At 41.7% G+C, this 27961-nt stretch overlaps 2 protein-coding genes across 3 annotated transcripts in view; both read right to left on the bottom strand.

Annotated features, from left to right (window-relative positions):
* The window catches only part of rabgap1 (RAB GTPase activating protein 1), a 155784-nt gene that overhangs the window by 38300 nt on the left and 89523 nt on the right, over positions 1 to 27961 (bottom strand). For both annotated transcript variants that reach the window (XM_080742477.1, XM_080742478.1), the window contains 2 exons: positions 3133 to 3246; positions 775 to 849 (listed from right to left, as the gene is read on the bottom strand). In XM_080742477.1, coding sequence (XP_080598603.1) covers positions 775 to 849; positions 3133 to 3246 — 189 coding nt within the window. The remainder of the gene's footprint in view (positions 1 to 774; positions 850 to 3132; positions 3247 to 27961) is intronic.
* On the bottom strand, positions 22792 to 26505 carry LOC308299062 (putative G-protein coupled receptor 21; the record flags this gene model as incomplete). The annotated part of the gene is made up of 2 exons (XM_080742787.1): positions 22792 to 22800; positions 25297 to 26505. 2 exons carry the CDS (start codon positions 26503 to 26505, stop codon positions 22792 to 22794), a joined length of 1218 nt encoding a protein of 405 aa, XP_080598913.1.

Below are 27961 nucleotides of genomic sequence, written 5' to 3'. Positions count from 1 at the left end.
ATCGCGCTACCATGTTAAACTGTTAAACAACTATTCTAATCTGTAGTAGGCTATAGTCCAGTCTTGTTGTGGACAACGATGCTCCGAGTGAGTCTGACAGCTGCAACAACTTTCTCTTTCAGTTGGGTGAACTACTGAACTTTGCGTGACCCTGAGATTAACCCTTAAAAACCCATGGAGCTGCTCAGATGCAGCCTAGATGGCTGGATAATAATATTCCGTTTATAATGGTTGCAATATGTTAAAAAGAAAACTATATAACTATAATCGAAATGAAAAAAAAAATAAAAAAAAAAAAAAAAAAAAAATATATATATATATATATATATATATATATATATATATATATATATATATATATATTATTGTTATTATTTGCAAGACCTTTTGTGTAGTGTTTGGTTGGGGTGCATATCTGCACACACAACGGCAGAACTGCGCCACCCCCCCGCAGGCCAATTTTATACTGCAGCTGAAAATGCTCTGAGAGCCATTCAAAAATGAGAGAGGCTCTCTATTCAGGAGTGGTAATTTAGCCTCAAATCTTTTGAAAAACGTTTTTGGGACATAAACAATATGACATAAATACTTTTTAAATGCATGGTGTATCTCCTTTAACACAACCAGATTTACAACACACACACTTACAGTATATTTGTGTAGTAGAGTCTACTTCCACCTTCACTAATGTTAATGTTATCGATGTCTCCCCACAGGAAGGAAGTAATGTCCGAGCTAAGCTTTCAATAGGATGTTGTCAATAGGTGAACTCACGTGTAGCAGCAACACAGCTGCCAAGAAGGATTGTCCTTGGCAATACCCAATCTCCTCATCATATACAGAGTAGGCCTGGGGGGGGAGACAGACACACACACACACACACACACACACACACACACACACACACACACGCACGCACACACACACACACACACACACACACGCACACGCACACGCGCACACACACGCACACGCACACGCACACGCACACACACTTACTGTAATACAATTGTACAGTATAGCATGTTACCCTCTTAAATATATAACAAGATTTAACTATCCTTGAGCATAGCCTGTCCTAAAAAAAAAGAAGAAATAAATCAGCCTAAAGCAGATTGTATCTACAGCACTGTATTCTATTGTAACAGTGATAGACAGTATTATTTCTCTACTGCCTTTATACTCTACTGAATCTGTTTCAGCAATTCACTGCAACAGTAAAATTGGAATTGAAAACGGTTTCAAAATTGTAAGATTCAAAACTCAAATTTCTCTCAATTCTTTTAGGGAGGCGCACCCACAGTGGCAGCCACTTGAGGCTTGTGAGGTGTGCCCTAGCGAGGTGCGAGGTGAGATAGTGCCCGTGCTGAACCTTGTTGGCAAGCGATGGTGGATGGAATATGTCATACTGTAGGTCAGTGGTTCTCAAACTTAAATTCGAAGATCTACCCTTAACTTTGACAGCGTACAAATGGAACCAAATGGACCCCATAAGGTCCATTTGGTTCCATTTGTACACTGTCAAAGTTAGACTTGTAAGGGTCAATTTAGACCCCTGTGAAGGAATGTAGAGAGTCCCTGAAATCCACTTTGAGAACCACTGCTGTAGGTCATCACATGAATCAAAATGAGCGTTCCCTTCCTCCATATATCAGCTAATCGCAGGCCGTCCCTAGACTTCCTGGGGGAAATGACTACGTTGGAGAACCACTGGTATATTAATTAAGCATTAGGAAGCATGGAGGAAGAAGGAGGTGAGAGGATGGGGCGGACAGCGACTGCACTGGTCCAGTGAGCTGCACAAACCACCATTTGTGAGCACAACTCCAACTATGTGACTATAAATCCACACACCAGGGGAGGGAGGGGCCAATCAATTATTCAAACGCACCTGAGGACGTGGTTGCCACCCTCTCGTCTCATACATAGTTAATGTAACGAAAATTAAACAACTCTGAGCCCACTGCTGCCAAACATTGATAAAGGATTACGGAGGGAGCAGTGGAGGCAATGTAGGGGTGTGTGTGTGTGTGTGTGTGTGTGTGTGCGTGCACGCGAGTGTGTGTGTGTGTGTGTGCGTGCACGCGAGTGTGTGTGTGTGTGTGTGCGTGCGTGCGTGATTACAAACTTTGTGGCTTGCAGAGAACAACAGTGATTGTTATGAACTCATTGAACCCGCTCAGAAACAGCGTCGGTTCAGTTCATTGATCAATACCCCTGTCAACTCACGACTGCTTGACTAATGCCGTTTCCCTCGAAAAACGTTTTAACCTAAGCATGCACTGTTCAGTTTCGCAATGCCGACATTTGGATTTTGAAGGTGCAAATTTGTAATGAGTGCATTATTTAGAGAGATGTACAGCATACTTGCTCAGTTGTTCACAGAGGTTTGAGGTCTACCTGTTCCATCGGTCTGGATGGACCCATTATGACCGGGAACGCATCTGTGTCACGTAACCACTTTAACCATTATTTTTTGTAAACTCAGCACAAAAAGAAAGGAAACATATTAATAATTAATTATATCTCCCCTTTAATAATACCAAATTGCATTGTGTTTTATATCATTTTTATCATTGATTCGTCACCTTTGCAACAAGGTGCAGCTTGTAAGCATCGGGCATTCGAGGCATGAGCTACACAGCCAAACGTTTGGGTAGCGCCGACCAATGTTTTGCCAAAATGGCTTGCAATGCAAAATTTGCCAACATTCGGTCCATTATTTCCCCCCTTTAATTATGCCGAATGGTATTGTGTTTGATTTGTCACCTTTACAACAAGGTACAGCTTCTAAGGATCGGGCATTCGTGGAATGAGCAACACAGGCAAACACCAAAGGAACAGTATTGCAGGCCTTTTTGACCATTTTTGGAGGGACGCTACCCACAATGTACATGAGCTGTGTTGCTCATCCTTAATTATGCCAAATGGTATTGTGTTTGATATCATTGTTATCGTTGATTTGTCACCTTTACAACGAGATACAGCTTGTAAGGATCTGGCATTCGTGGAATGTCAATTCATCCCCTTTCCATGTACAGGGAAATACTGGATGCACAGTAGTGTTCTGTATAGAAAACGTCGCACGGGAGGGCGTGTGTGTGTGTGTGTGTGTGTACATGCGTGTCTCACCTTGCAGATCTTATAGAGAGAGTCCTGTCCGTCTCCTCCGGTGTCTTTGAAGTAGTCATGGGCAGGGAACGTCCTGTTGATGTCCCTGGTGATGGCACTGTCCTGGGGCGACTCCTAACAATGACACCAGGACAGGAAGATGATCAAGATCAATGTCAATGTCGGGCGGGGGATAAAAAAGTCTAATGTAGTTATGATTTATTATTCACACAAAAAGGGAAACCACCTCCCAGAGTGGTTTTTTGGTTATAATGGACACTGGTAAAGAAAACAAAAAGAAGAAAAAACATCACAAAATGTTATGGCTTCTGGAAAGTTTCAGGTTATGGAAAAGTTTAACTTTTTAGTGGAAAAGAGACTGTAATGTAGAATGCAAAGCGAGCGTGGAATCATCTGCGTTTTCTGCATGATTAAAACGCATTGGATTTGGTGTGCAAGGCTGTGCGGAATCCACACTGCGGATCCGAAAAGGAGTCATAAAAGGAGTCAATGAGTTTTTACCACATGCGAATTGAAAGCACAAATCGAACTGGGTTCGATCGGGAAAAAACGCACTGCCGCAGCCACCTGCCGCATGGCAAATTCGGAGCCGGTGTGCATGAGGTCATAGAGAATCATTGTTTTCTTCTTCGTCTGTGTGCAAAGGCCTTTAAGTATGTATATTCAGAAGCAGAAGTGGTAGGATAGATGACTTAGGGCCTGAGGACAGTATAGAGCGTTCTGTTCTATGACCGTCTTTCTAACTCCCGTCCCATCTGTCTTTTGTGGTGAAGCTAATAGTCTATTGTAACGAGTGGTACGGCAGTTCATTCTTCCCAGGTGTCCTGAAGTGGTTCAATAGGTGAGAACAGCTAATTACTGTCACCTGATGTGCAAGCTGCAATGGCTTAACAAACCTTTAAATAACAGTCACAATGCAGATGGTGAACCAGTTTTTATAGTCCTATAGCCTGTGGTTGCCCTAACAGGGGAACCACACACAGACTATAGTACCTGTCCGACATTCTTTATTCCCATCTTCCATCTTTCCAGATAAACTTTATTTTGACGCGCTACTCCACCCACAGTTTTGGTGGCACCGTGGCACGTACTTGGGACATAATGTCAAATCGACCCGCTTCATCGGGAATCGCGTGCTTGCATTTTGCTAAGAGATACGTTACATATAGTTTCATTTATATTATTACTAGTAAGACGCCTCAGGGCGCCACAGTGATGTGGACATTGATGACATCAGGGAACTCCTTATATGGGCATAAAAGGGATTCTGTTAGTGTGACATCACACTTTCAATTTCAAGGAATTGCATCTTTCTTGTTTTCTAAGAGATTATTCTAGCAATAACTTTTTCTATCAAGTGAGTTATGGAGAAGCGTAGCTTTTTATATAAAAATAATCTCAGTATTTAGATTTCGTATTTCCGCCCCTTTTTCCTATAATGACCAAAATAGGGATTTGTAGCAACTCATAATGTAATAACGGCTCATAATGTAATAAGGGCTCATAATGTAATAAGAAAAATGTAATAAAAACTCATAATGTAATAATCAGCTCATAATGTAATAAAAAAAACGAGTGCATAACGTAATAATGGATTTTTCAATAATGTAATAATGTGTTACATTAAGAACCTCCACATAGGAGGCTCATAATGTAATAAAACTTCATAATGTAATAATGTATTTGTATTACATTATGAGCTGATTATTACATTATGAGCTTTTATTACATTTTAATTATTACATTATGCGCTTGTTTTTTATTACATTATGAGCTGATTATTACATTATGAGTTTTTATTACATGTTTTTATTACATCATAAGCCATTATTAATTTATGAGTTGCTACACACCCTGCCAACTTTGTTGATGAAGAATGGAGCAACTATCTGCTAAACATGCAGCAAATGAATACATATGGGGATCATTTAGCTGTACAAAGAGCATCCACAATGTTCAACATACAGTTTGTTATTGTATCGACACTGGGTGTTGATACAACATCGATAATATCCCCATGTGGTCAGTATGACAGTCTGCCATTGCTAGTTCTGGGCCACTTTGCCGAAGGTCATGGGCATCATTATGTAAGCCTTGGTGGACCAGTCACACACTTGATTCAAAGAGTCCAGGAAGCAGAGAAGAGCGCACCACTTCGATCTGTCCCTCACTCTGGCCCTAAGTCTAGCCATCACTCTGGCCCTGACTCGGTCCCTCACTCTGGTCTGGCCCTAAATCTGGCCCTCACTCTCGCCGTACTCTGGCCCTGACCCGGTACTTCACTCTGGCCCTAGGTCTGGACAGATCGAAGTGGTGCGCTCTTTGAATCAAGTGTGTGACTGGTCCATCAAGGCTTACATAATGGTCCCCATGACCTTCAGGGGTTGACACTAAGGTCTAAGAGGCACTTGCCCGTCGGGCAAGTACAGGTCATGTTCTACTTGCCCAAAGTTCATGTACACTTGCCCAAAAAGTAAATCGTCCATTATAAAATGATAGGTAAGATTTTAATTACCACTCAATTTAACTCAATAACAATTTTGAATCATACTTCAATACCTCCAAATCCAAATACCTAGGTAGTTATGATTGCTATGGTTTCACACTTCGTCATTTTATATATATTTTTTATAGCCACGTTCAGGTGTTTAGAAAGATATCTCGTGTTGTGTTTATAGACGGTCGTGTCCCCTCTCAAATGAGCAATTGCCCGGTCGGGCAACCTGAAAGCAAACTTCACCTGCCCCAAAGTTTTATTTACCTGCTGGGGGCAGGTGGGCAAGCCTTAGTGTCAATGCCTTTTCAGCAAAGTGGCCCAGGACTAGCAATGGCAGACTGTCGTCATACTGACCACATGGGGATATTATCGATGTTGCATCAACACCCAGTGTCGATACAATCACGAACTGTATGTTGAACATTGTGGATGCGCTTTGTACAGCTAAATGATCCCCAAATGTATTCATTTGCTGCATGTTTAGCAGATACCGGTAGTTGCTCCATTCTTCATCAACAAAGTTGGCAGGGTGTGTAGCAACTCATAATGTAATAAGGGCTTATAATGTAATAAAAACATGTAATAAAAACTCATAATGTAATAATCAGCTCATAATGTAATAAAAAACAAGCGCATAATGTAATAATTAAAATGTAATAAAAGCGCATAATGTAATAATCAGCTCATAATGTAATAAAAATACATTATTACATTATGAAGTTTTATTACATTATGAGCCTCCTATGTGGAGGTTCTTAATGTAACACATTATTACATTATACATTATTGAAAAATCCATTATTACGTTATGCGCTCGTTTTTTTATTACATTATGAGCTGATTCTTACATTATGAGTTTTTATTACATTTTTCTTATTACATTATGAGCCCTTATTACATTATGAGCCGTTATTACATTATGAGTTGCTACAGGATTGATTATTAATCCTATTTAAAAAAAATGATCAATATATATTTTTTTATAATCGATCAAATCAATTCGTTTGATAAGCTGTTACACCCCAATACAAGACTTTCTGTAACAGTAGTACCATCACGACTGCAGAGCTGAAAAATGGTACCAGCCTGGACTGAATATGAATAAATACTACTGTTTCTTTCGATTGCATCACATTGTGAAACTAAAATGAGCTCACAGCCAGCACTCTGCATGTGGTCCGTCCAGACGCAACCCTGTAGCCTTCCTTACACTGTGCACACTCCAGATCCATGCTCCACAGTGCATTATACCTCTACAAATGGCTTGTCCAACCACATAGGGAGACAGCAGGAGTTGTTATTTTAACTTTGTAAAAGCCTACAGTACAGTATACTGTAGAGATGTTACCGATCAATCGGCAATGGATCGGATCGGGCCGATCAAAGCGTGATCGGCGATAATCGGTGGTTTAGATCAAAAGGTAAATTCACCGATCGGATCGGATCGGTGCATCCGATCAACCAGCCGTTCAGTATGCCCACTTGAGGCCATTTTGGGGTATTGATTTCCACAGTGCTGAAGGAATAATTAGTTACTGCTATGATAATAAATACATAGTAATGCTGGTAAATAACTATAAGGCAAATATATAAATGAATTCATGAGTGAATGAATGAATTAAAGTTAAAACATTAACATTTAGAAAATATAAATAATAACTTGATCGGATCGGTGATTGATCGGTATCGGGTGATCAAACTTTTGTGATCGGTGCTCGCTGATCGGTTCCAAAAAACCTGATCGGACTGTATACTCTGTTGACCGGGGTCACCCAGGGTCTACCATGGCCGCCTACATTTTGAACTAATTTTATTTATATTCTCGTCTCCTCTTTGATAAACCTCATGGTGAAAAGTTTCACCGGTAGGAAGTAAACACATGCGGAGGTGAACAATAATCGTCACTGTCCGACAGAAACCTCATATCTCCAAGTTTCAAATTTGTATGTTCTTTCACAAAGTAAAGCCCTGCTTCATCGTACAAGGCCGTCGCACAAAAGTAGTGAAAACAGCAGTTCTACAAGCACAGTGCGAGGCGTTGTGTGCTTGTAGATCGGCTGTTTTCACTAGTTTAAATATTTTTTTTAATGAAAAATGCAAAACGAACGGTTTTGGACATACAAGGTTTTCACCCGACAACGACGATATTCTTCCTATAGTTCCATGTCTCTGCTAGTGCAGCCACAGAGCCCACACTCCCTGTCCAGCTTCTCCTCCACAAACACAGTCCATTGTGTTGGTATGGGGCAAATCCCTAGTCTCTGTGGTGGTATAGATAGGCCTTTACCCCTGTGCCACCTAGGCCTGTCACAATCATTACATAATTGTCTAATCGTAATTATTTTGTCATAATTGTCATAATCGTTTCCATGTAAAATATCTTTCATATAGGCATATTTTCAAAAATAGTGGAAATAGCAGATCTAAGCGTCGCATTGTGAGCTTGTAGATTGGCTATTTCCACTATCAATATTCTTTTTTTTAAGTATACAGTTCTCAAATATGTCAGTCATTTCTTTGTAAATGTCATATCTGCCATGTACAACTCCAAAGCCTACACGCCATACAGAAATGTAATCGTCAAGGACAAAAACACAATTAAATCGTTAATCGCAATTATTTGAGTGACAATTAATCGTCATGTAAAATGTCATAATCGTGAAAGCCCTAGTGCCACCCGAGTATATTCTCTACTTGTTGATGCATGTCAGTCTCTCTCTCTCTCTCTCTCTCTCTCTCTCTGACTACTTCTCCTCAGGGCAGCAAAGGAGCATTGATGCCATTTTTTTGTGAGCCAGTGTGTCTTTTTGGATTGCAGTTTGTTAACACAAGCAGCTTGTGTATTTGCCCAAGAGTGTGTTGCAGTGTGTGCGAGATGGTTTGTTGTATAAAGCCGCAATGACTGGTGTGCAGAGCGCTGTATCAGGCTTTAAATGTTTGCGTGGTTCCTCCAAGGGCCGTTCCTTGTTCTTTGATCACAGGAATAAACTATGTGCTGTGTTTGGCTTTGTTACTGTTATTAAACGTGCAGTTTATTGGACACTTTTGATTTCATTTATATTTGTTTGATTTCAGGTGGTCCCCCTAAGACAGTGGTTCTCAGCCTTTTCTGGCCGCGACCCGCAAAATAATCATGTTTTAACTGGGGACCCCCCACCCTGACGAGCACTAAGAGTTGAGGCATTACATTTTGTATTACACGGTTCTATTGTGAAAATAGCAGATCTACATGCTCACAGTAGATCGGCCATTTTCACAATTTCTGCCTCTAATATTTGACAATTTGGCCAATTTTTTATTTGTCATTTTAGAGGTATTGAAACGTCCTTAAATTGTCACTTTAGAAATGTGCAGATACCCCCTATACACTTAAACCTTTTGTTGATTTACAGTTTTACTGCTGAGTGAAAAACAATGTTCCACATTAAGTTAATCATCTGGGGACCCCAAAAAATAATTTGGGGACCCCCCTGGGGTGAACCACTGCACTAAGACAGTGGTTTGCAACCCAGTTCAAACAGGCTTTGGAAAAATGTATCTATATGAACGCTACAGTGGTTTAAGTATGCTTTATAATATTATAATGTATTTGTCTGTATAACTAGTAATTAAAGTTTTTACTTAAAATGTAAATGTATTTAGTTACTTTATACCACTGCCTGCCCTACAGTCTGTCGACTCATTCTCGTTACATGGACCAAATAAATTCCTTGTGAAAACAATTAAAGTAATTAATTAATGTGAAAAATAAGAAACTTGGAAGGCATCATTACTTTAACCATTATTTTATGATTTAACTATTGAAAAAATAGCAGATCTACAAGCTCGCAGTGCGTCACTCAGTGCCGTGCTGTGAGCTTGTATACCTGCTACCCCAAAAAGATATGTATTTGGCCACAGACCACCATCTCAAAATATTTAGTTCCACGGAACCCCCAGGGGCAAAATTTGAGTTACAAATGTTTAAAAAAAACATAGATTCAAAGATTTGCACACATTTTCACGACTTATCAAAAACAAGCAGATCTACAAGCTCACAACAACAACACACCGCATGATGCCGGCACGGGCACGCAACTAAGAATAACTGACCCTCAAGTTCACAGGGTGCTAAACTGGGACTGCGCAAGCAGTGGTGTAAAGTAACTAAGTACTTTTACTTAAGTACTGTACTTAAGTACAATTTTGAGGTATCTGTACTTTACTTGAGTATTTCCAATTTCTAATACTTTTACTTCTACTCCACTACATCTCGGATCCAAATATTGTACTTTTACTTCGCTACATTTTTTGAAAACCTTAGCTACTAGTTACTTTGCAGTTATACATTATAATATATAAAAAACATATATTAACCACTTTAGCCTTATTTTATCCCTTGAAAATAGCCGATCTACAAGCTCACAACGCGTCGCGATGCGACGCGTTGTGAGCTTGTAGATCGGCTATTTTCAAACATTTTGTACTTTTACTTTTGGCACTTTAACTACATTTTGATGCCAACACTTTCATACTTTTACTCAAGTACATTTTGAATTCAGGACTTTTACTTGTAATGGAGTAGTTCTATATTGCTGTATTGATACTTTTACTTAAGTATAAAATGTGAGTACTTTTTACAACACTGCGCGCAAGCAACCACTGCACTCTCCATGTTAAACATGGACTGAACTGGGCCGCCACATACAGTGCTGTGGATGGTTTGCTTAACTTAACAGCTGAGGAGACACTGGAGTTTATCCCGGAATTTAGGCTTAGAATTATTGAATGCTTTAACCAGTGAAAAAATAGCAGATATACAAGCTCACAGCGCGGCACCGAGTGCCGCGCTGCGAGCTTGTAGATCTGCTATTTTTGAAAAAGTCGTGAAAATGTGTGCAAATCTCTCAATATAATGTATTTTCAAAGCGAACATTTGTAACTCAAATTTTGCTTCTGGGGGGTCCCTGGAACTGAATATTTTGAGATGCGGGTCCGTGGCCAAATAAATATCAGTTTGGGGGTCCTTCACATGAAAAGGTTTGAGAACCACTGACATAGTAGTCTCTCAAGAACAGACTAACTGAGCTCCAGTTAAGTGAAAAGGACCTTTTCTTTGACGATGGCTGGCCAGATTGCTGACATAGAAACATTGTTTTTTCAAAAAATCTTAGGATTCAAAAGACACTTATAGGGTCAAAATTCAAATTGTCACGATTTTTCTAAAATAGCAGATCTACAAGCTTGCTGTGAGCTTGTATATCTGCTATTTTTCAATAGTTAAAGCATAAAATAATGATACACAATAATGTGTACCCGTTCTAAATGGGTTAAAAGGAACCAAAACACAGAGTTGAAAATTCCATGGTTCACGGACTGGCTCCTTACCAATAAAGGTGAGGCACTCCGGCGACAACGTTTCATGTTCTTGAACCAACTCTCTCCCCGCACTTTTGGAAAATCCCAGAGGGACCATGGACTATACTATAGTATATTATAGTTCCACAACTGGTCCTGACCACATGAAGTCACATTTTGCCCAATCAGGCCAGTGCAGTGTTGTAAAAAGTACTCATGTTTTACTTGCGTAGAAGTATCAATACAGCAATGTAGAAATACTGTGTGACAAGTAAAAGTCCAGAATTCAAAATGTACTTGAGTAAAAGTATGAAAGTATTGGCAACACAATATACTTAAAGTACCAAAAGTGAGAGTACAAAACGGTTGAAAATAGCAGATCTACACGCTCACAAATCGCGGCGCGTTGTAAACTTGTAGATCGGCTATTTTCAAATAGCCAAGGGATAATTTTTTTAAATTATTATAATATTATAATTTATATCTGCAAAGTAACCAATAACTAAAGTTTTCAAATAAATGTAGTGGAGTAAAAGTACAACATTTGGATCTGAGATGTAGTGGAGTAGAAGTAAAATTATTGGAAATTGGAAATACTCAAGTAAAGTACAGGTACCTCAAAGTTCTACTTGAGTACAGTACTTAAGTAAATGTACTTAGCTACTTTACACCACTGGGCCAGTGACCTACAACATGAGTTTGACACCCTCTGGGCTGTACCATTTCTGTTCATTTAGGTTTTGACCAAAAGTTATGGTCTTTCTGAATTGAGGTTATGGGGTCATGGGAGGTTATAGTGAAAGAAGTTTGACGTCATTTACACATCCTACCCCATTCTGAATTCCCATAGACTTTTTCATATCGCGTCATCAAGAACTGTGTTCCAAACATAAACAACAAATGATCTCAGCGGTTTGACTCATATGGATATGAAGAATCAACCGATGGTGAGAAAACGCTAATGTTACCGTCGCCGAATTAGTTACATTTTCACCAGAAACAGACTGTATCAAATATTAGAGACTGACTATCATAAACAATACAGAGACACCTCCCCGACAATATCGCGGAGACTGTGGATTTTTGGTCCACAATGCTTATATGAGACGATTTTAAGATGATTACTTCCGCGAACCGGGGGATGAGCGAGAGAACAATACAATGAATTCCTGTGAGATAATCGCTACAGTATACAGCAGTGCATCTCAAACTGTCTCCTCTTAACTTGACAGTGTGCAAATGGAACCAAATGAACCCGTTAGGGTTGATTTGGTACATTGTCAGAGTTACAGACTTGTAAGGGTCAATTTAAACCCCCCTAAAGAAACCCACAGAGTCCCTGGATGCCACTTTGAGAACCACTGCTGTATAGTATATTATAGTGGTGCACAGAGAAATGCCCTTTTTTGTCATTTGGTTTAATTACCCCCAATTTACATTACAGGTATATTAATATTTCAGAACAACATGGTGCATTTAGCTATTAATTCTAGGTGAGCACGCATGCGGGCACACACACACACACACACACACACACACACACACACACACACACACACACACACACACACACACACACACACACACACACACACACACACACACACACACACACACACACACACACACACACACACGCAAACACAGGTCAGTAAATACTGCAGACTAGAATCTCAGGCAAGCCTTGCTATTCAAAGATTAATCACCCTTTGCTACATTATTTATGCCCTGTTTATGTGGAACAGAACAGCCTCTAAATAAGTAATGTACGTGCGCATGCACGTGAGATCAATCGTGCGTGCACACACATACACAAACACACACACACCTGTTAGTGAATAAGGTTACCTAGACAGGATTAAACTCCAACAGTGTTTCCAATTAACCCCATACAGCTAATAAACCGTCCTGATTAATTAGCTCATAAAGGTCTGAGGTGTTTGTGTGTGTGTGTGTGTGTGTGTGTGTGTGTGTGTGTGTGTGTGTGTGTGTGTGTGTGTGTGTGTGTGTGTGTGTGTGTGTGTGTGTGTGTGTGTGCGCGTGCGTGCGTGCGTGCATGCATGCGTGCATGCATGCGTGCGTGCTGGGCAGACAAGTACAGTAATGTCAGATTTTAAAACCAAACCTCGTCTTTCCCACTAGTGATGTCTGGCACCGCTGAGGGGGCCATGATGTAATGAAATTTCTGATTTGATATTTTGAAATAAAGAAAACACTGCATCACAAACAGCGTATTTACAGCATGGGTACAGTAAGCTACTGTAATAAGGCTGTGTGAATCCTTGTATTTTTTGAGCACGGTGCTTGGAACCTGCTGTACACTCGCACACAGTAATATTCTCAGTGTTCATCCATGGCTACACGGAGCTGGATATTTCATATATCCAGGTTTTTCAGATATCCACATAGAAAAATATCTAGGTCCACACGGAGCTGGATATTTCATATATCCCGGTTTTTCAGATATCCACATAGAAAAATATCTAGGTCCACACGACAAAGATATCTAGGTCTAACAAGCACACACAGAGTAAAGTCTTCAGAGATATCCGGGTTTCATGACTACACGGATCCAGTGAAGCGGATATTTTTCAGTGTCTCCACTTATTTATCCGGATTGAAAAATATCCAGATTCACTGCCAAAATATCCAGCTTCGTGTGGCTACAAGCCCCAACAGCACCAAAAAATGTCTAGATTCACAAATATCCAGCTCCGTAGCCTTGGCCTAAATTTGCAGCCATTTTGAGAGATAAGGCGTCCCCAGAATTCTGGCTGGCAGTGGTTACCAGGTAAAAAGGTGCCAAGTAAGGCTGTTTAAGCGCCAGGTGAGCAAAAACACTACATTTCCCATCAGGCTTAGCGGCCGATTTGCTCGATTGCATTTCTTGATTGAGATCACGTGCACAACGCTCTGTTTAGAACGGCCATTTCAAGCCCCATAGGCAATGCATGTAAATGGACCCTTCTTGGTCCATTTGGTTACATTTGTACGCTCTAAATCATACCTTAGCAACTGGCGGCCCGGGGGCCACATGCGGCCCCCACCTTCACTTAATGCAGCCCGCAGGTTAATATTGGAATACTGATATATTATTGATTTCAGCTGTTACAATTCCAAACGTGCAAACATGAGCCGTTTTAATTACTTCAGTCTATATTAGTAGCTTGGTATAGTAGTATTAAAATATATTTCTTTATGTCCACAGTATTTGTATTTAAGTTCATAAAGTTAACATGAGTATAACTAAATGCATTTGACATTAAATCAAAATGTTACATTTCAGGATTCCAATTATAAAAATAACAACAAAATTATTCAGGATTCCAATTCAAAAGAAACAAAAAATAGCCGATCTACAAGCTCAAAACGCATCGCGGCGCGATGCGTTTTGAGCTTGCAGATCTGCTATTTTTTGCTTCTTTTGTATGAGATACTAGAATGACAAAGTAGGACGCAGCAATATGCAATGTGGCCCTCTGGAGTGAAGGTGGAAATATAGTGGCCCTCACCATCATCAAAGTTGCCCACCCCTGCTCTAAATGAACATTTTTACAGTACCATCGGTGACACGCTGCCATCTCAATCACAGAGAAATGGCTGCCTCGTCATCAACACAAGGGTGGACATGCAGTAGATCTTTTCCACTGATCTTCAGAAGAAACAAAACGCCACACATGCAAATTTCGAACGCTTGACAAATGCATCGCTTTCCGTGCCGCGCGTTATCCTCTCTCTCTCTAGCCCATTAAACCAGATTTGGGGTGGTAGCAGCCCCCCCCCCACGGAAGGAAGAGAGCGGAATAAAAAGAAAAGCAAGCACGAGAAGAAACACGGGAAGTGAGGGATGCTAAAACAAAGGCGGCATACAGCAGTGGCCTTTTTTTAAACCAACACCACTCCCCACAGTGGAAGTCTGTGTGTGTGTGTGTGTGTGTGTGTGTGTGTGTGTGTGTGTGTGTGTGTGTGTGTGTGTGTGTGTGTGTGTGTGTGTGTGTGTGTGTGTGTGCGCGTAGGGATGGGACGATATGAAAATTTCATATCACGATGATTGTGCCAAAAGAAATCGCGATTTACGATATTATCGCGATAATCAAAAGCCATTATCCTGGGGTGGAACATCTGCCAAAAAATAGCCGATCTACAAGCTCACAACGCGTCGCATCGTGACGACATTTGATAGAGAGTGCAAAAAAGACTGTTTCAAATACGTATATTATAAGTACCTTTTACCAATTATAGAGGGTTTAAAGTTGTACTATGTAACTTTTTTTATAAAACAAATCTTAAAATTCTCCTAACTATTAAATCACAAAAGTTTTAGAAGATCCGCGCCGTGAATTTCAGCCTGTAAAGCCTTCTCTGTATGTAAACTGAGATCCTTGCCGTGGACCGGATCTCGCGCCAAAATTGCGTCATCACACTACCGGCCAATCACAGCGAGGGTTATACAACTGCCGGCCAATCACAGCGCATCTTGAAGTGGGGTCGCTATGGCAGCCATATTTGTTGTCGCCCGTTTGTACCATCCCTTCTCTAGGTAATTTCGCCTACCAGGCAGGGTGAAGGAGTCCGTATCTCTGGAATTACTGAACGCACAGGAACAAGGGACCCCTTAAAAGATAGAGCTCAGCGAGGTGGAGGCAGACGCGGGGGTCTGAAGGTACGAAAAACGTCCGAAAGACGCGGACGCGACCGCGGTTTGCTATAGGGCTAATGACCACTAGTTGGGCATCTTACACAGTATGGCTTTAAGTGGCAGCTCGGCAAATAAAAGGTGAATTGATCCCAGTGCATGACGGAGAACGATATCACAATAAATTAAATCTCCACGATACGATTATCGTGAGTGGTTTTTATCACGATAAACGATAATATTGCGTATCGTCCCATCCCTAGTGTGTAAGCGCAAACAGTTTACTGCTTACTGTACGAGTGTCGTACAGTATGTTTGCAGGACGGTGTGTGTACATGGTTCACACGCATATTTTTGGGTGAGCTTGCATGTTTGAATGTCAGCTGCATACGAGAGTATACTTTTTCCTGCGCTCTCCCCCTCTTATTACACCGAGCGACATTCCCTAAACGGAATGATAAGGATCCATGTTTGCACAAGCACCACTTAGCCATACTTATCTGGAGTGGTGAGAGCTCGTACAAAGAGCGCTAAACATAATGGCCAATTAGCTGCTGAGAGCGGGCCTGGATGACCGGGGGAGGGGGTGTCGCGTGACAGTGGAGTAAAAACATAAGAGAGAAGCGTGGGGGGGGTGTGTGAGCAACAAAAAGAAAAGAGACACAGAGTTACAGTAGGTAGATATATAATGGTCCGTAAGCCTGATTGTATTAATAGTTGCGCGCGGCATCACTCAGCCGATCTACCATCAGCTAATAGCACGCCACTGGCAAGTGCACACTAAATCAAGCCTACATGTCAAAGTGCGAGAGGTTGTAAAATGCTACTAGGGATGGGACGATACGCGATATTATTGTTTATCGTGATTGTTTATCGTGATAAAAAAAAAAACACTCAGGATAATCGTATCGTGGAGATTTAATTTATCGTGATATCGTCCTCTGTCTGCACTGGGATCAATTCACCCTTTATTTGCCGAGCTGCATATCCGGTACCACTTGTAAGCTTGTAGATCTGCTATTTTTTGGCAAATGTTCTGCCCCAGGACAATGGATTTTGATTATCGTGATATTATCGTGATATTATCGTGATATTATCGTAAATCCAGATTTCTTCTGTCACAATAATCGTGATATGAAATGTTCATATCGTCCCACCCCTAAATGCCACCAGGGGAGAGGGCTTCCAATCTGATGTTTGTGTCCTTGGTTTGCTCTGGCGAAGCACAATGGATAACGGCATTCTGTTATTCATTCCGTTCCTCAAGGGTCATGCTGGGGCAGACCAAAGAACCTGGGGACGGATTACATTTAGCTTGACGATTAATTGTAACTCAAATAATCACAGAACTTTAGAGAAAACTGCTGCGCCCTTGTTTGTCCTTTGTTTTGGTCTAGCTGCAGGTGCGGAGGTCTGGAGGAAATTAAGGAAGGCTGGTGGTAGAAAGGACTCGCTCACTGCATTGAATTCTAAGCACTGACGAAGGTCCCACGACCGAAACGTTTGCTTTCTCATTTTCACTGAGCACCGAGCACTTTATGGGCATCTAAACATAAATGATATTATATTTTCATAAGTCTCAGTCTAAGGAGTATTCCTTAAAATTCAATGCAGTGAGCAAGTCCTTTCTAGGGCGAGCTCCAAAAGTGGTATTTGGCATGTGCCGAGGCATTAACAATTTAATTGCGTTTCTGTCACTGAACATTGCAATATTGTGAATTATATATAAATATATATATATATATATATATATATATATATATATTTTTTCTTTTTTCTTTTCTTTTTTTGCTTGTCTATTTAGTCTATTACCACTATTTTTTTTTTAAATAAAAAAAGATTATAGCATTTTTTCAACATGGAAATTACTATGATTACTATGACCATTATGCAAAACAAATTGTGATTATGCGATTATTATGTAATAACTGTGACAGGCCTTGGGACAAAAGTGAGTTCTTCTACAGTACAGTACATCATGGAACAGAACATTATGATGACCCAGCTCTGTGTAGTTTGCAGTCTTTTTTATGTGCAGTAAATGATGCTTTCAGTCTTTACTATGAATGAGAAACTTGACAATTTATTCGAGTGGAACTTTAAGTAAATGAGTTGACTGAGTTGACTTACATAACATTGTAATGAACTGTCACTGTATCTGCTATTTTTAAATAGCCAGCGCATTTCACCCCTCTCAGATTTACTGTAAATGAACTCTGATCACTTTACTGTGTACCATAACTGCAACATCATCGATTCAAATCCAGTTTGTGACGTGTTGCATGCCGCTTCCCGTTTCCTGTCAGTGGACTGTACAACGTAATAGAGCACAATTGTCTCACAGTGTCATATGTTACATGGTAGCGATAGCGCCATTTTTTCCAGGTTAGTTAAAACATCCATGTTGCCAAGTAACCACAAATACACAGCGACAACAAACAGAGAGAAGGGACAAAGGGGGAAGAAAAAAAAAAACCAACAACAACATGAATGGACCAATGTTGCACTTGACCAAGATCAAGTGCAACATTCATTACAGAATCTGAATAAGGAAGCAAGGGAGAGCTACTTATATCAAATAAAATAAACGAATGGGCTCGTTCCACAGGAAAACAGAGTGGTCGGATGATCTCATCGAGCTGCCGCCTAGGATTTCCACTAGAGGTGTTTCCCATGTTTATTTTTATATATTTTATTTTAAATGTTTTTATCCCACGATTTTGCAACCCATTTTTCTGTAAATTGCCTGAGCTGTAATCCTGGGAAATACTCTCCCTCTGCCAACCTGGGTCAGCTCCTTAAATGCATGAAGAGCGAGCAGGCCGCTTCTTATCATCTGACCAGTTCCTTTCCCCTCCATCACCAGGGCGCCCCGGCTGACCAGATTACTGCATATTTTTTGTGAGGGTACCCTACCCAAGTGGACAGGGGGAGAACAAGCAAACTCCACACAGAAAGGCCATTTTGCCAACCCCACCGAGGGTATGGGTACTGATGCCGCGGAGGAGAGAACATGCCTGGTAGGAATCGAAACCGGGACCCTCTAGCTGTGAGGCAACAGCTATACGCTATACGCTCCACCATGCCCCTTATTTAAAGTAAAAAATACAAGGTCCATGAATTCAACCCATTTGAGCCGGACAAGAGCATGCAGTACTGCAGCTTGGATGAATCCTCTGCCAGTTCACCATCAATGATACAGACCATTCCCAATACTGCATCCTCCCCACCACAAATCCTCAGTCAGTATTGTTAGTACTGAGGATACAGCAGAGTATTCTATCAATGTCTCTCAGTCAAGCCAAAAAACCCACAGCCACCCAGTTCAGCTCTGGGTGATACTGCCAGGGTGATGCCGCCAGACTTTTGTCTGATTTGTCGTAGATGTGTGTTAAGGGTATATTAGTGCATTGGGAACACACACACACACACACACACACACACCCACACCCACACCCACACACACACACACACACACACAGCAGATAAAGTCAAAGATTTTGTATTTATTTACCCAATACACATTCACCACAGCTTCAGCTGTGCAGTTAAAAACATGTTTAATGAGAATAATGTACTGTACTGAGTTTTCTTAGTAGCTCCTGTATACCACACATGACAAGTATGCCAAGGTGAAACGCAAAACGAGATATTCCATTTATACTTAAAAATCCAAACCAGAGCTGAAAACATCCCCACAGGGTTCCTCTGCACTGTCAACACCACAGTGAGCAGAACTCTCTGGAGACGCTCTAAATGTTTTCCCACAAGAAAGACACAAGAGTACAGCACTGTGTGTGTCACTGAGTGTACAGTGTGTGTGTGTGTGTGTGTGTGTGTGTGTGTGTGTGTGTGTGTGTGTGTGTAATTATTGATAAACCATTAACTAGTGACATCATCTTAACAGTCAGTCAGTCAGTCAGTGAGTCAGTCAGTCAGTATCAACATAAAAATGTAAGTTATCACTTTGCCAGAGTACTGCATGTATTCACGCTATTACTGTAAACAAAATAATCAATAGTCGATGCAATGTTGAAAGTAAATAAATGTCATAGGGATGCAGGTGGCAGGTGTTATAGTGGACTGTCTACAGTACGTGGGAGTTGGGAGAACCAGAGTTATAGAGACTCTCGTCTTGGGAGTCGCATTAGGAGCACTGAGGGAATCCTTCGCATCTCGTCTGCCCTTGGTTTCCTGTCTCCCTACATTTGCCTATACAGTATGTAGGGACTGGCTTAATCTAAATCAGTGGATCTCAACCTTTTCAGGCCGCGACCCCCAAAATAATCATATTTGAACTGGGGACCCCCCACCCTGCACAAGCACTTGGACTTGTAGGAGTTGGAATGCCTTGAAAATGGCACATTCAATAGGCCATTGCATTACTACAGTATACACTTAGTATACTATACAGGAGGGTAAAATGGAAGCACTTGACAATGACAAGCTACAAGGACTATATACAGTATGATTCAGACATCTTTATTGATCCCAAAAAGGTCAATTCATTCGCAGCTTATCCAATCCATACACACACACAACACAAAGGACTCACAGGCAAGGTACTGTATATATCAGAGGCAACAGAAAAACATACAACAATAGAGAAACAAGCAGCAGTAATAATATAAAAGGTTTTTCTTCTCTTTTTTACAGTTACATAAACCGAATAAAGATAGTATTAACAGTCATTTTATATTTCTAGGCATGGCAATGAATTCACTGGACACAACATGGTCAGGTTGGCTTATAATCCATTTAGCTTTTTAGGCCACCTTCTCTTTGCTGGTCTCCAATCATCTCGGAGGGAGCAGACATTTTACAATACTAGATTTTGCCTATTCTTGTCCATAGACAACCCATTACAAACCAGAAAATAAATAAAGTATTCAGTAAGAGTCTGTTGCCTACATATGACAACTGGTTACGTCAAATTGGAGTTGAGAGAAGACCATTCCTTGGTACTTGTACACAGTAACAGTATAATGGCAATCTGAACATCCTCATCATCTACTGCAGTGGTTCTCAACCTTTTCAGGCCACAGCCCCCCAAAAGAATCATATTTGAACTGGGGACCACCACCCTGATAAGCACTGTAGGAGTTGAAGCAATAGACTGAAAATACCCCACAAGCTCACAACGCTTTTTATATTATTGGACAATTTGGCCAATGTTTGAAACATTTCTATACTACAGTTTATTGATTACTTTTGACGCAGTAATAGTCTTTTTTCTCATTTCTTTTGTTGAGGTGCTCCACTGTCATCTGGGGACCCCTCCGAAATCATGTGGGGCCCTCCTGGAGGTCCCGACCCACAGGTTGAGAACCACTGTATAATGCTGGCTTTGAGCTCAAAATGTACTTTATTGATCCCGGAAGGAAATTCAGATGTCAAATGGTTGTAGAGTAAAGACTGATTTATACTTCCACAAGCTCACATGAGTGCATGACATCGCATTGTGAGCTTGTAGAGCGGCTATTTTCTTCATGCAACACTGGTGTCCAATCAGCATCAGAGCAAAGAACCGAATAAAAAATAAAAGAACACTGAGCTGCTGGTTTCATAATTCTGTTGTCCTCTTAACATAATGAACTTTAATTGCCCACCGCACGCACGCACACACGCATTAACAGTCTAGCAGTCATGTATGAATCAACCTACACTCTGGACTAACTACTGCAAAGTAAAACCCAGCGTTCATTTAACCCATTTAGGCCTAGAATTATTGAATGCTTTAAACAGTGAAAAATAGCAGATATACAAGCTCACAGCGCGGCAACGAGTGCCGCGCTGCAAGCTTGTAGATCTGCTATTTTTGAAATAGTCATGAAAATGTGTGCAAATCTTTGAATACAGGTATATGTATTTTCAAAGCGAACATTTGTAACTCAAATGTTGCTTCTGGGGGGACCCTGGAACTAAATATTTTGAGATGAGGGTCCGTGGCCAAATACATATCATTTTGGGGGTCCTTCACATGAAAAGGTTTGAGAACCACTGACATAGTAGTCTCTCAAGAACAGACTAACTGAGCTCTATTTAAGTGAAAAGGACCTTTTCTTTGACGATTGGCTGGCCAGATTGCTAGAAACATAGGTTTTTCAAAAAATCTTAGAAGGATTCAAAAGACACTTATAGAATCGTGTCAAAATTCTAATTTTCACGATTTTTCAAAAATAGCATATATTATCTGCTATTTTTCAATAGTTAAAGCATAAAATAATGATACACAATAATGTGTACCCGTTCTGAATGTTAAACTCTTACAGTTAAATCAACATTCTGGATTTTACAGTACAGTAGCTGTGCAATAATGACTTTTACAAATTTCTTCTCCAAATTTCCATGAACATATATTGTGTGTGTGTATACAGGGTATATACGTATACAGAACATATGCAGGAGTTCGGATGATTCCCTTTCTGAATATGAATTGCTCTTTCTAAACAGAAGACTCAATCACAGTATAAACAGACAATGCTCATTATGTTAATAGAAAAAGAGCAACCATTTTTTGCACAAGCTAAGATTATAACAGTCTGTAAGTAGAGAAACAGTCATAAAATACCACGTACTCTAGACAGCCATATGGTGCTAAAGACCAGTAAAACAGCCTTGCAGTCTGCTCAGTTTTTTTTGTGTGTACAGTACACATATCAATAACAGGAATAAAATATGGCAGTCCAAACCTCACCATCTGATTTTCTTTGGTAGCCTAGGAGAATAAAGCTGCAGCAAAGTAACTGCACCTAAATAGACTGGATGTCAGCGATATAGAGACCACATGACAAATGGGACAAAACAGTGTTGATTTTGACAGCATTAAGTTTTTGTCAGTCTCTTGAATAACATTCCATTTAGTTTCGTCATATTTTAGTCATCTGCTTTAGTTTTAGTCAGTTTTAGCTGACTATATATCATAAGATTTTAGTCAACTAAATCTACAGTTTATTTTGTCTACAAAAATGTATTTTGGCAGGCCTTGATGACGTTGTAATGTCTGATTTTACACTTGCTCGTAGATCTGCTATTTTCAGAGTGCAACCAAACATAAAATGACTTGTCTTCTAGTTCTACTGGATCTCTTCTCTACTAGTCCCTCGACTCCCTCCCTAACATTTTAATCTAGTTTTTATTTGTTGACGATAATAACGGCTTTAACTTGCAGCCACTGGTCCCAAACGTCTTAGCTTAGCTGCACGCACACAAACGCACGTACACACGCCTGCACCACGCATAATCTAGATGCTCCGTCTTGCTCCGTCTCTCCAATGCCAAATGGTGAAGGGGTCATACATCTTCATGGCACCGGGCAGAGGTTAGTGAGGAGTCATGAGAGAATGGACTGTTTGTCTTTTCTGTGTGCATGTGTTCCTCCTCCCGTCTGTGTTTGTGCGCGTGCGTGCATGTATGTGTGTGCATACATGCGCACACGCGCATGTCCCTGACTGCAGGCACAGTTACGCAATCACAGCATATAGGCTGGTGAGAAGATAATTAGAGGAACATGGAAATGAAGCGGGACTACTTCTTATGCTCGGGCGGAACCCTCGTTATGTCCAAAACTGTCGTTTTTCAGGAAAAGGATCCGATGTAGTTATTATCTAGCCACAGTCAAGGACCCCCAAAATGATATGTGTTTGGCCACCGACCCCCATCTCAAAAAATGTCGTTCCAGGGATAGGGCTGTCACAGTTATTACATAATCGTCTAATCGCAATTATTTGAGGTCATCGCAATTATTTTGCATAATCGTCATAATCGTTTCCATGTTGAGAAATATGTTAATAGTTTCAAACACTATAAAAAGTAGTGGACATAGCAAATCTAGAAGCTCACAATGCCTCACGATGCGACGCATTTTGAGCTTGTAGATCGGCTATTTCCACTATCAATGTTCTTTTTTAAGAATAAAGTTGTCAAATATGTCAGTACTTTATTTGTATATTTGAGTTATGTGTCATGATTGCCATGTGCAAATTTAAAGCCTAAAAGCCAAACAGAAATGTAATTGTCAACGACAAAAACACAATTAAATCGTTAATCACAGTTATTTGAGTGACAATTAATCGTCATGTAAAATATCATAATCGTGACCGCCCTATCCAGGGACCCCCAGAAGCTAAATATGAGTTACAAATGTTCCCTTTAAAAATACATGTATTCAAGATTTGCACACATTTTCACGACTTTTCAAAAATAGCAGATCTACAAGCTCACAACGCAGCTGTGAGCTTGTAGATCTGCCATTTTCCAATAACTAAAGTACGTATACAATAATTCCAGGTCTTAATGGGTTAGTTTCCACTTCTTTTGATTTTCACACTGTCAAACGATGAACTATGAAATGTGGCATTGATTTATGAAAAGGCTAAAAGATGAAATACGGAGAGGTTTCTGCCCGACAACGACAATATGCCAGACAATCTCAAGGTCAATGATCTAAAGGCCAAAGGTTTTCACGGGGAGTGCTGTCATTAGAAAACTCAATTACCCGTGGTTGAAAATGCACATGTATTCTGAAAACAAACCACTTTGTTTATCAAGGTCTTGGACCAAGTTATGCAATCATAAATATCAAAGTCAGTAAACAGAAAAAAAAGAAAGAAAAACATGAACAAAGCAACATTTACTGTTGTTTTTCACAGGTTTCACAGTCATACAACAAAATCAGCATCTCGTGGGAAACATCACAAAGAGGAGCATCACTGTTAAGTTAGGATATTACTTTTCATACTGTACAAGATTACTTAATAAATAATCTAAAACATCAAGGTTATAAAGAGATCTCTTGAAACAAACCACCATATTCTATGTATGATAATGACCTTGTTGTACTGTTTCGATGTTTTTAAATACATATATCCCACAGATACTGTAGGTGAGTTGTGAACTGGGACTAGACCTAATTACTGTCTTTTATCCGCTCTTTGATTTAATGAGCTTTGCCAGTCAATCAATAAATCAATCAAACTAAATATAAACTAAGACAACTACACATCACCTTGAGTATTTACATCAAGCACCCAGAGGGATATATTACTGTATATAAAAACATTTAAAGAGGCTAGTACTGAGCACTCACCTCAGACTATTTGTACTAAAAAGCAGCAGTCAAGTGGTCTGATTTTATCAAATATTTTAGCATTCATTCATTCATGTTTAGTTTCTTTCTTACAACATACTGTATGCGTCTGTCTGGCAACACATGAAAAGCTCACATTGTTTCACATACTGCTTCTCAGTACTGTCAACAACAACAGTTCTCAGTTCTGTCCTGTCTTTTTGGCAAAATAAATTAACAACTACCACCCAACTTCCAAGAACATTTCTTAGAAGGCCATCACTCCTTCCACTGATCATTACACATCAGCTGTGTGTATCCATGTCAGATGATGTTTACAAGTTAACTCGTTCCAAATACCCCAAGGGACTAGATTTGCTCTCATTTTAACCTTCAGTCCCTTGTTCTTTCCCCGCCTCTCCCTCTCTGACTGCCAGCTGTGGCCAATGTAAGTGTTGATGCCTGCCCTCTGCAACCTCAAAACCGGAGAGAAATAGCGGCGGTATATCCATCCCTCGCTTGATTTTTATCTAAATAAACACTTCTGTCAACTTCAAAAAGGTTCACATGTCTTACAGCACAAGGATTCCTTCAGCGCTCATATTATACATGACATGTTATTCCAACTGTAAGTTCCCCATGGCCGTAGCCAGATCCTCTATAGTCCTGCCCAACAGGCCCCAGGAAGGCCTTCTTGGTGTTTGCGAGCCCCAGACCTCCGCGGTTGCACTGCAGACAGAAGGAACAGAGGCGCTTGAGGCCTTTCCGGAAGGCGGAGTTGGAGAGGCTGTAGATGAGACAGTTGCAGAAGCTGTTGCTGATCGCCAGCCACGTAGTCAGGAACGAGGCTGCGTGGTGATGGTAGACACCTCCACTTTCTAGCAGGAAGTACAGGATGTAGGGCAACCACAGGATGTAGAACACACTGGTGATGCGGAACAGCACCATGGCATAGCGCTTGTCCGGACACGGTGCCAGCGGCTGCTGATGTTGGGGTTTAACGCGCTGCGCCACGTTGGGCAACTGACCTTGTTCCACCCCGCTGCCGTCTTTGACCGTTGCCACCGCTCCGACGGCAGCCCGCAGCGGTTGGGGCGGAGTAGCGTAGCGTGCGTGGCGCTCGCTGATCTGCCGCGTGTGCTGCCTGCAGATCTTGAAGATGTTGGCGTACGTGAAGCAGACGGTGAGAGCGGCGGGCGCGTAGAGCAGCGCCACGATGAACGACGTGAACTCGGGCCGGGTGCTCCACTCCATCGCGCACGCCTCCATCACGTCGCCGTGGTAGCCCGGCTTCCCCCAGCCCAGGAAGCACGGCAGGAAGACCACCGCCGAGTACAGCCATATGAGGGCGATGCAGCAGCGCACCCGGCACGGCGTCACCAGGGACGCGTACGTCAGGGGCTGCGTGATGGCGACGTAGCGGTCCACGCTCACGCACGCCAGGGACACCATGGATACGGACTTCAGCACGGACACCAAGTACACAAACACCTGGCAGGTTAGCTTGGGATCCAGTCCCGGCAGGTGATGGAGGAGGGACAGGGATGGGAAGAGGCAACTCACTCCCACCAGTAGATCAGCGTAGGCCATGGTCTGGATGAAAGCGCTGGTGCTGTGCTGGCTGAGTAGAGGGGCACAGTGGAAGACAAATATCACCACCAGGTTACCAGAGATGATGAGGACGGTGAGGAGGAGGATGACGGAGACTTCCAGGAGGCAAACGTTGAAGATGTGAGAGTAGCCCACTTCCAGCAGGCAGAAGGGAGCAGATGGGTTGGTGGGGGGTTCTAAACCGGCAGAGCTCTGATTCAATGGATCGAGGGTGGAGTTCATCATCTTGGGCAAGAAGGTGCGTCCAAAAGGAGCCTAAAAGGGTATATTGCGGGAACGCCCCGGGCAAGTTGGCTGGTTTCAGCCTGACAGTAGATGTTCATGCAGAGGTGTCATTGTGAGATCTGTGCCCTCTGTAATGTCAAGGGCTCAGAGCTAGGGAGCCCTTAGGGTAAGGTCCTCACTGCAGGCTTCTTAACAGAGTTTAAAAAAGAATCACCATCACGCACATGAACACAAATGTAGATATACAAACAGATTTAGACGAGCAGTCCTATTCCTCTTCCTCTTTCTTGTGGGAACAAAAGCCATAACGGAGTGCTCTCCAGCTCAAAAGGGCGCATGCCTTTTGAGAAAATGTGTAAAAGAAAAATCGATTTTGTTTCAGTCCCAAGATGTGCTTGCAAAGCCTCTGCCCATAGCCTCCAATAAAGTCAAGAGATGGCAGCAGCGTTTGCAGTTCCTGCGGAAAGCACAGCATGAGAGCCATCTGTGTGATGACTTCAGTCCATTCAGTCACATCAGGTTCCAGTGAACAGGCAACATTGTGTAATCCGCCACGCATCAGAGAAACAAGACTGGACTTCTCATTCCGTTCTCTTCTCAACTGTCCCATCTATACTAGATAGACTGCCCCGTTTCCTTCTTCTTCTTGCTCTTCCTTCATCTGTGTCCTCCGTCCTCGGTCTGTGTCCTGCCCGGTTCTTCGCGGTGGAAGTGCAACGCACACACTAGACTGAACTGAGAGGATGAAGTCAGAGCACAAAGGTGACTGATGCTTCGGACGATGCTTCAGAGTCTGCACAGTGCACACATGCACCCTCACGCCCACCCGCCCGCCTGCCCCACGCACCTCAGCCTGTCTGTGTCTATCCAGAGAAGCAGCAACAATGTCTGGAGTGGAAATGAGGGAGGTATAGGCATTCCAGTGCTGGGAGAATCCCCTGTGTTAATTTCCCTGCCTGCCTAGCCTTTCTCTCTCTCTTTCCCCCGTGTTCTCTCAGCTTCTCCTTCTACAGAGACAGAGGCATAGACGCCCCTCCCTCCTCTAAAAGCTCCAACCAATGACCAGCTGCAAGGGCACGAGGCTGCCTCCAACCCCTCCCTCCTCTTTCTTCTCTCCCCGGTCCCCATGTTCCACACACACCATCCATCTCTCACTGTACGCACGCGCGCACGCACGCACGCACGCACGCGCACACGCACACGCACACGCACACGCACACGCACACGCACACGCACACGCACACGCACACACACACACACACACACACACACACACACACACACACACACACTTCCCATCCATCTCTCGCTGTACACACACACAGTTTATTAACCATGCAGCAGTAACTATAACTAGTATTACAACAGTAACTGTGGCCATACTCGTTCTAAAGCTAGGCCTATTACAGATAGACACAGAAAGATAAAACAAAGCACACAAGAGAGAGAGAAAGAA

Source organism: Nannobrachium achirus (assembly GCF_963921795.1).
Source record: "Nannobrachium achirus genome assembly, chromosome: 15".
Taxonomy (NCBI): domain Eukaryota; kingdom Metazoa; phylum Chordata; class Actinopteri; order Myctophiformes; family Myctophidae; genus Nannobrachium; species Nannobrachium achirus.
This window is presented reverse-complemented; position numbering and strand designations above follow the sequence as displayed.